At 43.4% G+C, this 13457-nt stretch overlaps 2 protein-coding genes across 2 annotated transcripts in view; one reads left to right on the top strand and one right to left on the bottom strand.

Moving 5' to 3' along the window:
• Positions 1-1800: 1800 nt before the first annotated feature.
• On the top strand, positions 1801-3934 carry bhlhe41 (basic helix-loop-helix family, member e41). Its single transcript, XM_037682788.1, has 5 exons — positions 1801-2105; positions 2175-2241; positions 2366-2473; positions 2576-2687; positions 2820-3934. Exons 1-5 carry the CDS (start codon positions 2065-2067, stop codon positions 3722-3724), a joined length of 1233 nt encoding a protein of 410 aa, XP_037538716.1. The 5' UTR covers positions 1801-2064; the 3' UTR covers positions 3725-3934.
• Positions 3935-9770: 5836 nt separating this feature from the next.
• LOC119415630 (ras association domain-containing protein 8) overlaps positions 9771-13457 on the bottom strand; it is a 19625-nt gene continuing 15938 nt past the window's right edge. Inside the window, exon 6 of the mRNA XM_037682785.1 lies at positions 9771-10193. Coding sequence (XP_037538713.1) covers positions 10072-10193 — 122 coding nt within the window. The 3' untranslated portion in view covers positions 9771-10071. The remainder of the gene's footprint in view (positions 10194-13457) is intronic.

Genomic DNA, 13457 nt, shown 5'->3' with positions numbered 1-13457 from the left:
GCCCATGATCACTCTGGATGAACTGCAGAGATCTACAGCTGAGGTGGGAGAGTCTGTCCATAGGACAACAATCAGTCGTACACTGCACAAATCTGACTTTATGGAAGAGTGGCAAGAAGAAAGCCATTTCTCAAAGATATCCATAAAAAGTGTTGTTTAAAGTTAGTCACAAGCACCTGGGAGACACACCAAACATGTGGAATAAGGTGCTCTGGTCACATGAAACCAAAATACAACTGTTTGGCCACAATGCAAAACGATATGTTTGGTGTAAAAGCAACACAACTCATCACCCTGAACACACCATCCCCACTGTCAAACATGGTGGTGGCAGCATCATGGTTTGGGCCTGCTTTTCGTCAGCAGGGACAGGGAAGATGGTCAGAATTGATGGGAAGATGGATGGGGCCAAATACAGGACCATTCTGGAAGAAAACCTGTTTGAGTCTGCAAGAGACCTGAGACTGGGACGGAGATTTATCTTCCAGCAAGACAATGATCCAAAACATAAAGACACATCTACAATGGAATGGTTCACAAATAAACGTATCCAGGTGTTGGAATGGCCAAGTCAAAGTCCAGACCTGACTCCAATCGAGAATCTGTGGAAAGAGCTGAAGACTGCTGTTCACAAACGCTCTCCATCCAACCTCACTGACCTTGAGCTGTTTTGCAAGAAAGAATGGGCAAGAACTTCAGTCTCTCCATGGGCAAAACTGATAGAGACAAACCCCAAGAGACTTGCAGCTGGAACTGCAGCAAAAGGCAGCGCTACAAAGTATTAACGCAAGGGGGCCGAATAATATTGCACGCCCCACTTTTCAGTTTTTTATTTGTTAAAAAAGTTCGACACATCCAATAAATTTCATTCCACTTCATGATGGTGTCCCACTTGTTGATTCTTCACAAAAAACAAAAAATTTATATCTATGTTTGAAGCCTGAAATGTGGCAAAAGGTTGAAAAGTTCAAGGGGGCCGAATACTTTCACAAGGCACTGTATTTAGCACATTTAAACAACGTTGAGCAAAGTGCTTCACAAGGAGGTTAAGAACAAAAAGGAACAAATAACAATATAATAAATTAAAATATTAGGACTTGAATAGTTCACAAATATATAAAGAAATAGCTAAAAACAAACTAAAACAATAAAATATCACAATTTCAAACTTCTCATGGAACTACCCGTAATACAAAGTTAGGAAAGGACGAGCTTCAATACCTTGTGACAATGCTTTTCTGAAACTAATGTGACCTGAAAAATCAAATAAACAAATAAAATGATAAAGTAAAATGGACAGTTCATAATTGCTGATTGTGATTTGTTTTTAAAATATTTTTATTTACAGCTTTAGACATTTACACACACACACAAAATCACACACAACAGGACCACCCCATTTAAACATTTCTGGAGGCGGCCCTGAGTGAAACCTATAGCACTTTACAAGATGGCGACCAAAATCTCACCCAACGCCGTCTGCGCCCATTCCAGTGTTTGTCTACTCCAGTGAAAAATACTATCTGGCCAGTTGGGGGGTTGCGGACAGGTGGAACCCCCCTTTGGTGGTGCCCCTGAGAACAGCCCACTCAGCTGCTCATAAATAAGAGCAGTAAGTTTGATTTATTTTTTTATTTGTTACAGTCTCTTGTGTGTGCGCGCACCTGCAGCATAACCGCGCTTCAGCAGTCAGATGCTGACGGCTCCATCTCTATAGGAACAGCACACACACACACACGCTCGCGCGCGCACACACGCGCGGTCTAATTACTGGACTTTGTGCTGGTGCAGCCTACACGTGAGACGGAAGCTGCTCCCCGACCAGAGGCGCGCGTGCGCTCTAACAAAACAGAGCCGACAGCTTCGCGAAGTGGCAGCTCGGGCTTCCACCGACACCAGTGAATCGCAGCTCGGCTGGAGGACGCACGCTCCGCTCCACCGTCTCCCTCAGTGCGCGCGCGCACGTGTGTTGGTGTGTGTGTGTGTGTGTGTGGCAGCAGGAGCAGCAAACATCTCTCCACCCAAAGTAAAGCAGCTCAGAAGCAGCTCGGCGGCGGAGAAGTGATGGATGAAAGGCAGTTCATGGAGCACGCGGACTTCTTGGGGTAAGCGCAGCTTCTTTCTGAAAGTGAAGCATGATGGCAGCCTCATCATCCCTCTCTGTTTGTCTGCAGGGTGGATTTCCCGCCGCTCTACATGTGCAAATCTAAAAGAGGCATAAAGCGGGAGGACGGTGGGAAGGTGCGCACTTCATGTTCCATTTAAACACTTCCGTTTCCAAGCTAAGAACCTAACTTTTTATTATTTCTTTTTACACTTTTGGGCCATATTTCTGTTTAATGCTTGTATTTTTTTTTGGCACCAGGACGCGTACAAGTTACCGCACCGGCTGATAGAGAAGAAGAGGAGAGACAGGATTAATGAATGTATTGGGCAGCTGAAGGACTTGTTACCAGAAAACCTGAAGCTGTCGGTGAGGTTTTATTTAAATTAAAAAGTTGATTTTATTTTATTGATCAGAGAAAGGTTTGGAACGGTCCAAGCAGACAGATGACTGTTTTTCTTTCCTCCACAGACGCTCGGACACTTGGAGAAAGCTGTGGTTCTGGAGCTCACGCTGAAACATTTAAACGCACTGACTGCTGTCACGGAGCAGCAGCACCAGAAGATCCTCGCGCTGCAGAACGGTGAGCTCCAGACCAGTTAAAGCAACTGGGTTTAAAGTAACTTTGTTTCAGCTTAGACTTCAAGGACAGATCATTTACATGGATAAAAATGCAGCTTCTAAACGTTGTGGCCACTTCTATCCGTCTGCGCAGGAGACCGCTGCATGAAGCCCCCCGTACACGCGGATCTGGATGCGTTCCACTCCGGGTTCCAGACGTGCGCCAAGGAGGTCCTGCAGTACCTGAGTCAGTCCGAGAACTGGGCTGCGAGGGAGCAGAGGTGCGCGCAGCTCATCAGCCACCTCCACAAGGCGCTGGCGCAGTTTCAGCCTGACGCGCCGGCGCAGCACCAGCTGCCCGCAGCCGGGGACGCGCACAAGCCCGACGGCCAGGCTAACTGCGTGCCGGTGATCCAGAGGACCCAGGGCGGGGAGCTGAACGAGAACGACACGGACACGGACAGCGGGTACGGCGGGGAGGCGGAGAAGAGCGACGGGAAGGAGAGGGAGTGCGCGCGCAAGGCTCCGGGCGCCAGGGCGGTGAAGGTGAAGCAGGAGTTTGGAGACGACAGGGCGGCCAAAAAGACTAAAACGTGCTGGTCTGGGAACGGGATGGGCGGCGCGGAGCAAAGCAGGCCAGATGTGGCGTTCATGAACTCTCTGATGGGAGTGAACTCGGCGGGACAGCAGACACCGATCTGCATGCCTTTCTACTTCATCAACCCGTCGGCCGCGGCGCCGTATCTGCCTTTTTTCGACAAGAACAGCCTTGAGAAGTACATGTACCCCGCGGCGGCGGCGGCGGCTCTGGCCTCTCCTTTCCCATGGCTGTATCCGGCGCACGCGGCCGCGGCTGCTGCCGCCGCCTTCCCCGGCCTGTCCGCGCACCTCGGAGCCCCCCCTCAGTCCAGAGACTCCGGACCGCACGAGGCAGAGACGGGCTCAGCTGAGGAGCTCGAGGAAAGTCCCGTTAGTGACGGAGAGGGTGACGCAGGCGACGCGTCCCCGGAGCGGAACAGTCCGGCTCACGCGCAGTTCACCGCGTGCCAGAGCAGCTAATGAGGCAAACCGAGGAGCTGCACAGCATGTGTACAAACCTTATTGTGACTGACTGCGCGTGCCTTTTGCACAAACAATCTGAACGACCAATGATTGACACTTCACAGCTGGAAGGAGTTTTTATATCCTCTTTGATAAAAACGTTTTGACATCGGTGCCAAAACAACAAGCCCCTTTGCTCAACGGCAGCAGGGCAGCAGAACCCTCACGACCTGACCTCTGTCTGTAAGAAGCTGCAGGCTGACTGTAAATATTAGCTCCGAGGTAGTCTCGTTCATTAAATGGGCCCAGAGGAGAACCCTCATTACCTCACTCCAAGTTTGCACGGAGGCAGGCTGGTTCAGGGAGTGGGGGGGGGGGGACACATTACTGCCCCTCCTGAAAACAACTGATTGGTCCCTGCTTCCCAACAAAAAGCTGATTTAACATCAGTCCCTCTTCAAAAGAAGTTTTATTTGCTTGTGATGTAAGAAAAGAGTTTCCAGGAACATTGTAGGATAGCACCTTAGAGAGCTTTCTTATTGAATGTACTTATATTTTCCCAGCTAGGATGAGGCATAAAAGTGCACTTTTTTCTGCCCCCACCCCTCCAGTTGGTCATTTTGAAAGTTAATCACTGTACTTCTCTTTGTTGAGCTGTCTTGATATGATCCAGTTTCATCCGGAAGATGCTTTGTGAGGATTTCATGCATCAACCTGAACCCTAAAAAACTGACAACTTGTGTTTATTACCGCCATGTGAAGAACTTTTTCTTGGCCTCTTTTTTGTAACGGATTACCTCCAACATCTAACCACTTTTTAACTTTAACACGTGACTAAATGAGCACAAACGTCGTATTTGGCAGACATTCAAATGCTTTTGTAGTTTTAAGTCAGCTGGTTTTGCCTCGCGTCTCTTATCAAAGTGGCATGTATGTTTGTACATATTTTACCATTAAGTAAACATGTCTTATTGTTGTAGTTTATGAATTTTTTTCCCCCTTCTCTTTTTTTTTTTTTAAGATTTAACTGAGCAACTGTTGCACCTTTCATTGATGCTGTATGCTGTTCTAAATTATTGCTGATGAGTTGTAAAATAAATATCAAAAACTCAACTTTGCAGCCGTTTTCTTGCTCTGCATGTATGTCGTCACCGTAACGTTGGTTAGTTTGGGGTGAATCTGTTAGAAACGGGCCATGAGAGGAAACAAAAAAAACTAGCTTAAAACAGAAGAATTCAAAAGAAGAGCGGTGATGGTTCAGTGGTTCAGTGGATGGAAGGAGTTTTAACATCGGCTGACGGCTCGCAGCAGAAGAATGAACAATAAGCCGAAGTTTTGAACAAAAGTCATGTGATGAAAAGCCCATGAAGATGAAAAACTGAAAGACCTCCTAACTTTTCAAAAGCTTTACACAGAATCAAAACCAGACGTTTTTTATTTAAAGTCTTAATAAAATGAAAGTAGAATGAGGCATTTTCAGTTTTATTTTAGGTAAGACACCAGTTCTGAGGTTCACAAAACCTTCTGATTATTAAAAACATTAGTAAATATATGTATTATTAAAAATAGACCTATCCTGTGGTCTTTCTTTTCATTGTTATGCTGATGATTGCCAGATTTATCTGCTCTTAAAACCTAAAAGTTCTTGCTCCATTCACCCTCTGTTAAAATGTCTTGACGTTAAAGCTTGATGGATTCAGATTTTTTAAGTTTTAACGATAATAAAACTGGAGAAAAGAGTCCACGCCTTCATTACAACCAGACTTGATTATTGTAACTTACTTTATGGCGGGGTTAGTCTGGTCTTTCACGTCTCCAGCTCATCCAAAATGCTGCAGCTTGGCTATTAATAACTCGTAGGTTTGATCATACTTCACCAGTTTTGTCCTCCTTTCACTGGCTCCCTCTACAAATACATTTTAAAATTCTCCTGTTTACTATTAAGCACCTAAATGGTCTCTCACCCTCATACCTCTCTGAGCTATCCATCCATTTATCCATTTTCTTCGCTTATCCGGGGATGGGTCGCGGGGGTAGCAGCTTAAGTAGGGAGGCCCAGACTTCCCTCTCCCTAGCCACTTGGTCCAGCTCCTCCGGGGGAATCCTGAGGCGTTCCCAGGCCAGCCGAGAAACATAGTCCCTCCAGCATGTCCTGGGTCTTCCGCTGGGTCTCCTCCCGGTGGGACGTGCTCGGAACACCTCACCAGGGAGGCGTCCAGGAGGCATCCTAACCAGATGCCCGAGCCACCTCAACTGGCTCCTCTCGACATGGAGCAGCAGTGGCTCTACTCCGAGTCCCTCCTGGATGACCGAGCTTCTCACCCCATCTCTAAGGGAGAGCCCAGACACCCTGCGGTGAAAACTCATTTCAGCCGCCTGTATCTGTGATCTCGTTCTTTTGGTCACAACCCAAAGCTCATGACCATAGATGATGGTAGGAACGTAGATCGACTGGTAAATTGAGAGCTTCACCTTTTGACTCAGCTCTCTCTTCACCACGACAGACCGGTACAACGCCCGCTTCACTGCAGGTGCTGCACCTATTCACCTATCGGATCTCTCGCTCCATTTTCCCCTCATTCGTGAACAAGACCCCGAGATACTTGAACTCCTGCACTCTCCGAGTTACTTCAACCATATGTTACTTCTCGAGCACTGAGATAATCTGACTATAACTGCTTTGGTCTTCCTGAAAGCTAGGTTGAAGTTCAGAGGAGATTGGGCTTTTTCAGTCGTGGCTCCAACATTGGGTCAGGTCCGGTTTAAAGCATGCGGTCACAAATGAGCTCATCATCTTTGTAGAAGAATAGATTCTTTTTTTTTACCAACTTAACCGTGCTCAGGTTACTGGTGCCTAACTCCATCAGTCAGCAGGTGAAAGGTGACCTGGACTGGTCACCAGCACATCACAGGGACACAAACCGTACAAGACACAGTCTGCAGACACAAACTCACATTTAGGATAAGACTGTGAGAACATTTAGACAAAACCCATCAGAGAAAGCCGACCAACTTTAATCACAACTAATGAAATTACATTTCCTGCAAAAATGCAGTGTGAATACTTATTGTGCACTTGCTGAAATTTAGCTGAAATGGAAGAACAAGCCCAAGTTAGCAGAAGAAAGCAGAAAGAACACGTATTTGCTGAATTAGGTTTAAATAAATAAGCAGAAATGAGCAAAGAAAATTAGCTAAAAAAGCTGAAATTAGCAAAAAATAAACATCTGAAAAGTAGCTGAAAAGACAGAAAGAAGCTTAAATTGCAAGAACGAAGTGGAAGGAGCTGAGATGAGCTGAAAAATGTGGAATTAGCGGAAAAAGCTCAATTTAGTACAAAACAGCTAAAAAGTAGCTGAAATTGCAAAAAGGGCAGAAACTAGCTGAAAGGAGCATAAGTTGAATTTATCAGAAAGAAGTTAATTAGGCTGAAAGTAGCAGAAATTACCATAAAATGTCGAATTTATCTGAAAACAGCTGAAATTAGCTAAAAATGCTAAAAAGAAAAAAGGTAGCTGAACAGGTAGAACAAGCTTAAATTAGCAATAGAACAAACATGTTTGTTGAAAGAAGCAGAAATGAGCACAAAAAGTGGAAATTATCTGAAAAAAGCTGAAATTAGCAAAAAAATACAAGTGAAAAGTAGCTTAAAAAGCAGAAAGAAGCTGAAATTTCAAAAAGGTAGAGAGCACATTTTTGCTGAATTCTGCTGATAAAAGTTGAAAGAAGTGCAAAAAATGTGGAATTAGCTGAAAAAGCTTAAATTAACATGAAAACAGCTAAATAATAGAAAAAGCTGAAACTTGCAGAAATAAGCTGAAAGGAGCATAACAAGCCGAAATTATCAGAAAGACGTTAGGACAAGAATGTTGTAGTTAGCAGAAATAATCTAAAAGGAGCACAAAAGTTAAAAAAAAAAAAAAAAAAAAAATCAGCTGAAATTTGCTGAAAGTAGCCGAAAAAAGTTTAAATTTGCACAAAGAAGCTGAACCAGAACAAAATGTGAAAGTAAAAGGTTGTAAACAGATCTAAAGATTTGAAGGATGTAAAATGAGCTCAATTCATTTTATATAAGGAAAAAGTGGCAGAAAAGGTTTAATATTTCAGAAAGCTGAAGCTGCACCAATACCAAAAGTCAAAGCACCCTTCTCCTGAACGTTTTGACATTATTTGTTGAAATAGCTTAAAATCTGCGGGACGAGAAAGACACCGAAAAAATGTATGGAAGAAAAATGGATCACAATAGTGGTAATGCTTCATAAACATTCACCCCATGAAGCCACAGCTGAGATTCAAAACTTCACCTTCCTGCTGAAAGTCCACACTGCTGCGCAATAGAAGACAATCTGAACAGAACAGAGTTTTTTTTTTTTTACTTTAAACCATTTTAAACAAATATATTTATGTTTTGGAATAGTGACTTTATTCAAATAACGATTTGTTAGTGCCAGATGAAAATAATGACTCTCAGATAAACAACATGGAGCAACACTTATCTGAACATATTGTTGCAAAAACACCTACTTAAAGCAGAAGTTCACATTTCTTTCAAACACACACGTGCTATACTGGACCAGTTTCTTAACAGGTTGTTAAAGAAGCATATTTTTTAGCATCTTCCTCTTGATTCCACATCAGTGTGTAAATGTCTCCCTCTGCTGGTGTAAAACTGGACACGGTTTTCTTTCACTGCATCTACAAATATTTTTATGCAGTTTCAGCAAGCATCAGTCATGAGACAGCTGGTTTCATCAGATGGTTTATTGAACCATGCGATCCACGTCACATCAGCAGCCTGTTGCAGCCACACACACACATTCACACACACAGACACGTCAACAATCTGCAGTTGATTAAGGCAAGGAAAAATAGAATACATACAAAAAAAAATCAAGGTTATTTAAAGTTGACATCTTAAAGTTTTCTAGAAGACGTGAAGATGTAAACAGTGACCACGATCCAAGTTACAGTACACGTGATGTACGACGAGGAGGGAAAAAGATCCACTTCAGTTTGAGTACATTTCAGAGTGTGTAGGTTTGTAGTGACGAGACAGTGGCAAAGTTCAGAGCAATCAAAGTTTCTCCTTCAACATTTCTATAAAACACCAACAGAAAAAAAAAATGCCATGCTGAAGTTATCTGTTGCAGATCAGAACGTTTTGATCCTGATTTATATTCCTTCAGGTTCTCACCAAATATTTACTGTACAGTATTTGAACGCACCATTTGTGGAATGAGTGTAAGGCACTTTGAAGTGTTTAGCAGCTGGACTACAACCTTAAAAGGAGCTTCATAAATTGGCTTTTCTGAGACTCACACACAGACATAAACACACACATCAGCTGATTATCTAGAGTCGAGGAGGTGCTGCAAACCTTCGACTAATCTATGTGTGAACGCATGCTGACAAACGCACACAGGCCATTTTAATCAGCTGGAACTAACCGTGTGACATGCTGCCATCGGGAGCTCATCTAACAGACTCAACGGACTGCGAGTACTCTGCACATTCACATACGGCCATCATGATCATGCAACTAGACCTGCAAATCTTTGGCCGAAGATCATTCAGAGAAACAAGCACGATACATTCAGGAAAAAAATAGACTTTGTAGCTCTTTAACAAACTAAATTCAGCTACAGAAGATTGTTAACACTGTTTTAATCTGCAGCTTTTTATACGTTGCTAACTGTATACGCACCCTTTTTATAATAAAATAAAACTCCCTACATAAAGCTAAAAAGTGTTAAACGTTTACAGTAAGCCATCGTTTTGGTAAATATGGACTGAAACATTCATCAGTCAGAAAAATATTAAGCATTTTGTGCATAGTTTCAACTTGAACCGAGCACAGAGAAAGAGTGTTCACAGTTCTACAACAGACGACATGGATCCTTCACTTCTATAAGAGCCAGCTGTTAACGCTGGAGAGATAATAATACAGATACATTTATCAAGATTCTCAAGAATACTGTCTGGAAGGCAGGTTTTTAAATCAAGATGCTGAAGAGAGAAGAATGCAGATCATTCAGCAGGTGCTGAAGTAAAACTACACCACGTGTTGATTAAGAAAACCCACAACAGACAGGTGTTTAAGAGAGTTCTGTGAGCCTCAGAATGTGAGGCCGTGTTTTTTTTTTTTTAGTGAATGCCATCACCGCAAATCATTGTTTCTTTCCACCAAGTGCTCAGTAACTTCTCTTCAGAGATTGTTGATTCACTGCATCTTCACACTAAACATTAAAAAAACAGAATGCATAGTCCAGGCGTCCTGCACTTTCCGTGTTGACTCACACATCAGTTATGTTTGTGTGTGTGTGTAGTGGTGGGTGTGTGTGGAGGGGGGGGGGGGGGGGGGGGGGTCAAACGTAGATCCCTTCTGGGTTCAGACCAGAGGTCAGAGGGTTGTGGAGGACACGGAGATGGCTGGACGACCCGGGACGCTTCAGTGAGCCGGTCAGCTGAACCAAATCTGACGAGGAAACTGAGGAGAGAGGAAAGAAAGTTTCATTTTATGTCAATATTTGACCAAATTAAATTTCTGACTTGCATTACAAGAAACTCAACATGAAGATAAGATCTCCTGAAAAACAAGTGTACTAAAATAAAAGGTCTATCGGTCTGTAACTTGTGTAGTTATCAGATGTACTTCTACTACTGAGCCACTAGAGGGCAGAACAGAGCTTTCAAAATAGAGAGACAGAAAAAAATGAGAATTTGAAGGAAAGGCACAAAGACCCCTCCTCATCTCCACACATGAACTGGAAGGTTACTAAAGGGTAATCACGCACTTATTGCTTCACATAATTGGAAACCATCACCATGAACTGGTATTAAGACGCCTCATGCAACAAAAACATTTGTGCCGAGAACAAAAACAGCTTTTCACACTGCCATGATTTCAACAGCTTAGATTTAAATAAATGCAAAAATACAAGAACTATTAAACCAAGACTGCATCATGCATAAAACCTCTATACTTTTTTTTTTCTCGCTCACCCAACCATTACTGTTAATAAAACGATTTTCAAATCAGTACTGCGTTCAAGTTTTGAACAACCAGTTGGTTTTTATCCGTGCGCCTCATTTTGAACAGTTCTTGCCGTTCGTGTCAGCTCCCTGTTGGGGTTTTGTTGGATAACAGCGCTGCGGTCAGAGGAGACCATCACAGAAACTGCAGAGTGCATCAGAGGGACAGCATGACGGGCAAGAGAAAGACAAAATGAAGGAGCTGTTCTCAGGCAGCTTGTAAGCAGAAAAGCAGAAAAACAACTTTATTCCAAAAATTTTCTCCTCATTTCCGTGGATCACAAAGTGACAAACAGATCTGAGAACAAAGCTGAGGCAGAAGTCTGTGGAGAAACGAGGCCACAGAACAATGAGCACCTCGACGGACAGAATGGTCACAGTAACGCACAGAAGGAACGACACAAACCTGTGATTTAAGCCGATGTGAGGCTTATTGTTTTAATCAAAGAGCAGACTCATTTTCTAACAGCCTGTAGTCTGGCATACCATAATTACCACTTGCTGCTCAAAGGAGAAGGCAGACAATGCTTCTGTCTGTGTGCTCCATGAGTCAACGTCGTTTGTCTACAGTAGTCCATCAATACTTCATGGTTCAACTTTCACGGACTCGCTCTTTCACGGCTTTTCAGTGATTGTCAACTTTAATATTACTCACGTGTTTGAGACGATACGGGATAAAAAAAATTAACGAAAAAAACAATACTTTGGAAAGGCGCCGTCATTTTGTAGTTTCCTTTCAATAAGCCTACACTGCAACACCAGTCAAAAGAACTACACTACCCAGAAGCCAACAGTGCTTCCGGCCGCTGCGATCTGCAGAAATGAAGAGAAAGTTTTTAACGATCCATCTATGAATCTCTCAGAACTGACAGGAAAGTTCAAATAATCCTGAAGCTTCCTGAAACTCAATTATCCACGTGCACGTCAACCTGGACGGAGCGGTGGGCTTTGTTGCTGCAGGGTAGGTCTGATGAACCAGAACCGAGCCTGACCGGAACAGAGCTGCTGGTCTGCAGAGCTGGTGAGGAAAATTTTGCAATACTGTGCAATACATACAGTGAGGAAAATAAGTATTTGAACACCCTGCGACTTTGCAAATTCTCCCACTTAGAAATCATGGAGGGGTCGGAAATTTTCATCTTAGGTGCAAGTCCACTGTGAGAGACATAATCTAAAAAATTTAAAAAAAATCAGAAATCACAATGTAAGATGCTTAAATAATTTATTTGTGTGTTATTGCTGCAAATAAGTATTTGAACACCTGCCAATCAGCAATAATTCTGGTCCTCAAAGACCTGTTAGTCCACCTCTAAAAAGTCCACCTCCACTCCACTTATTATTCTAAATTAGAAGCACCTGTTTGAGGTGGTTAGCTGCATAAAGACACCTGTCCACCCCACACAATCTGTAAGACTCCAACTACTAACATGGCTAAGACCAAAGAGCTGTCCAAAGACACCAGAGACAGAATTGTAGATCTCCACAAGGCTGGAAAGGGCTACGGGGCAAGTGCCAAGCAGCTTGGTGAAAAAAGATCAACTGTTGGAGCAATTATTAGAAAATGGAAGAAGCTAAACATGACTGTCAATCTCCCTCGGACTGGGGCTCCATGCAAGATCTCACCTCGTGGCATATCAATGATCCTAAGAAAGGTGAGGAATCAGCCCAGAACTACATGGGAGGAGCTGGTCAATGACCCGAAGAGAGCTGGCATCACTGTTTCCAAGGTTACTGTGATGTCATATTTTAAAATCATGCATGGCACGGAAGGTTCCCCTGCTTAAATCAGCACACGTCCAGGCCCGTCCTAAGTTTGCCCATGACCATTTGGATGATCCAGAGGAGTCGTGGGAGAAAGTCCTGTAATCAGATGAGACCAAAATAGAATTTTTTGGTCTTAATTCCACTCGCCGTGTTTGGAGGATGAAGAAAGATGAGTACCATCCCAAAAACACCATCCCTACTGTGAAGCATGGGGGTGGAAGCATCATGCTTTGGGGTGTTTTTCTGCACATGGGACAGGACGACTGCACTGTATTAAGGAGAGGATGACCGGGGCCATGTATTGTGAGATTTTGAGGAACAACCTCCTTCCCTCAGTGAGAGCATTGAAGATGAGTCGTGGCTGGATCTTCCAACATGACAATGACCCGAAGCACACAGCCAGGAGAACCAAGGAGTGGCTCCGTAAGAAGCATATCAAGGTTCTGGAGTGTCCTAGCCAGTCTCCAGACCTAAACCCTATAGAAAATCTTTGGAGGGAGCTCAAACTCCGTGTTTCTCAGCAACAGCCCAGGAACCTGGCTGATCTAGAGAAGATCTGTGTGGAGGAATGGGTCAAAATCTCTGCTGCAGTGTGAGCACACCTGGTGAAACACTACAGGAAACCTTTGACCTCTGTAACTGTAAACAAAGGATGCTGTACCAAATATTAACATTGATTTTCACAGGAGTTCAAATACTTATTTGCAGCAGTAACACACAAATAAATTATTTTAAAAATCATTGTTATTTCAGGATTTATTTTTTAGATTATGTCTCTCACAGTGGACATGCACCTAAGATGAAAACTTCAGACCCCTCCATGATTTCTAAGTGGGAGAACTTGCAAAGTTGCAGGGTGTTCAGATTTTCCTCACTGTATATGTATATTAAAATGACGTAGGTTTAAGAGTTTAGAACATTGCAAGAGTGTGGGAAGGGTTTATAAAGCCATATA

Source organism: Nematolebias whitei, chromosome 10, assembly GCF_014905685.2.
Source record: "Nematolebias whitei isolate Nwh7 chromosome 10, NemWhi1, whole genome shotgun sequence".
In the NCBI taxonomy this organism is placed as follows: domain Eukaryota; kingdom Metazoa; phylum Chordata; class Actinopteri; order Cyprinodontiformes; family Rivulidae; genus Nematolebias; species Nematolebias whitei.
This window is presented reverse-complemented; position numbering and strand designations above follow the sequence as displayed.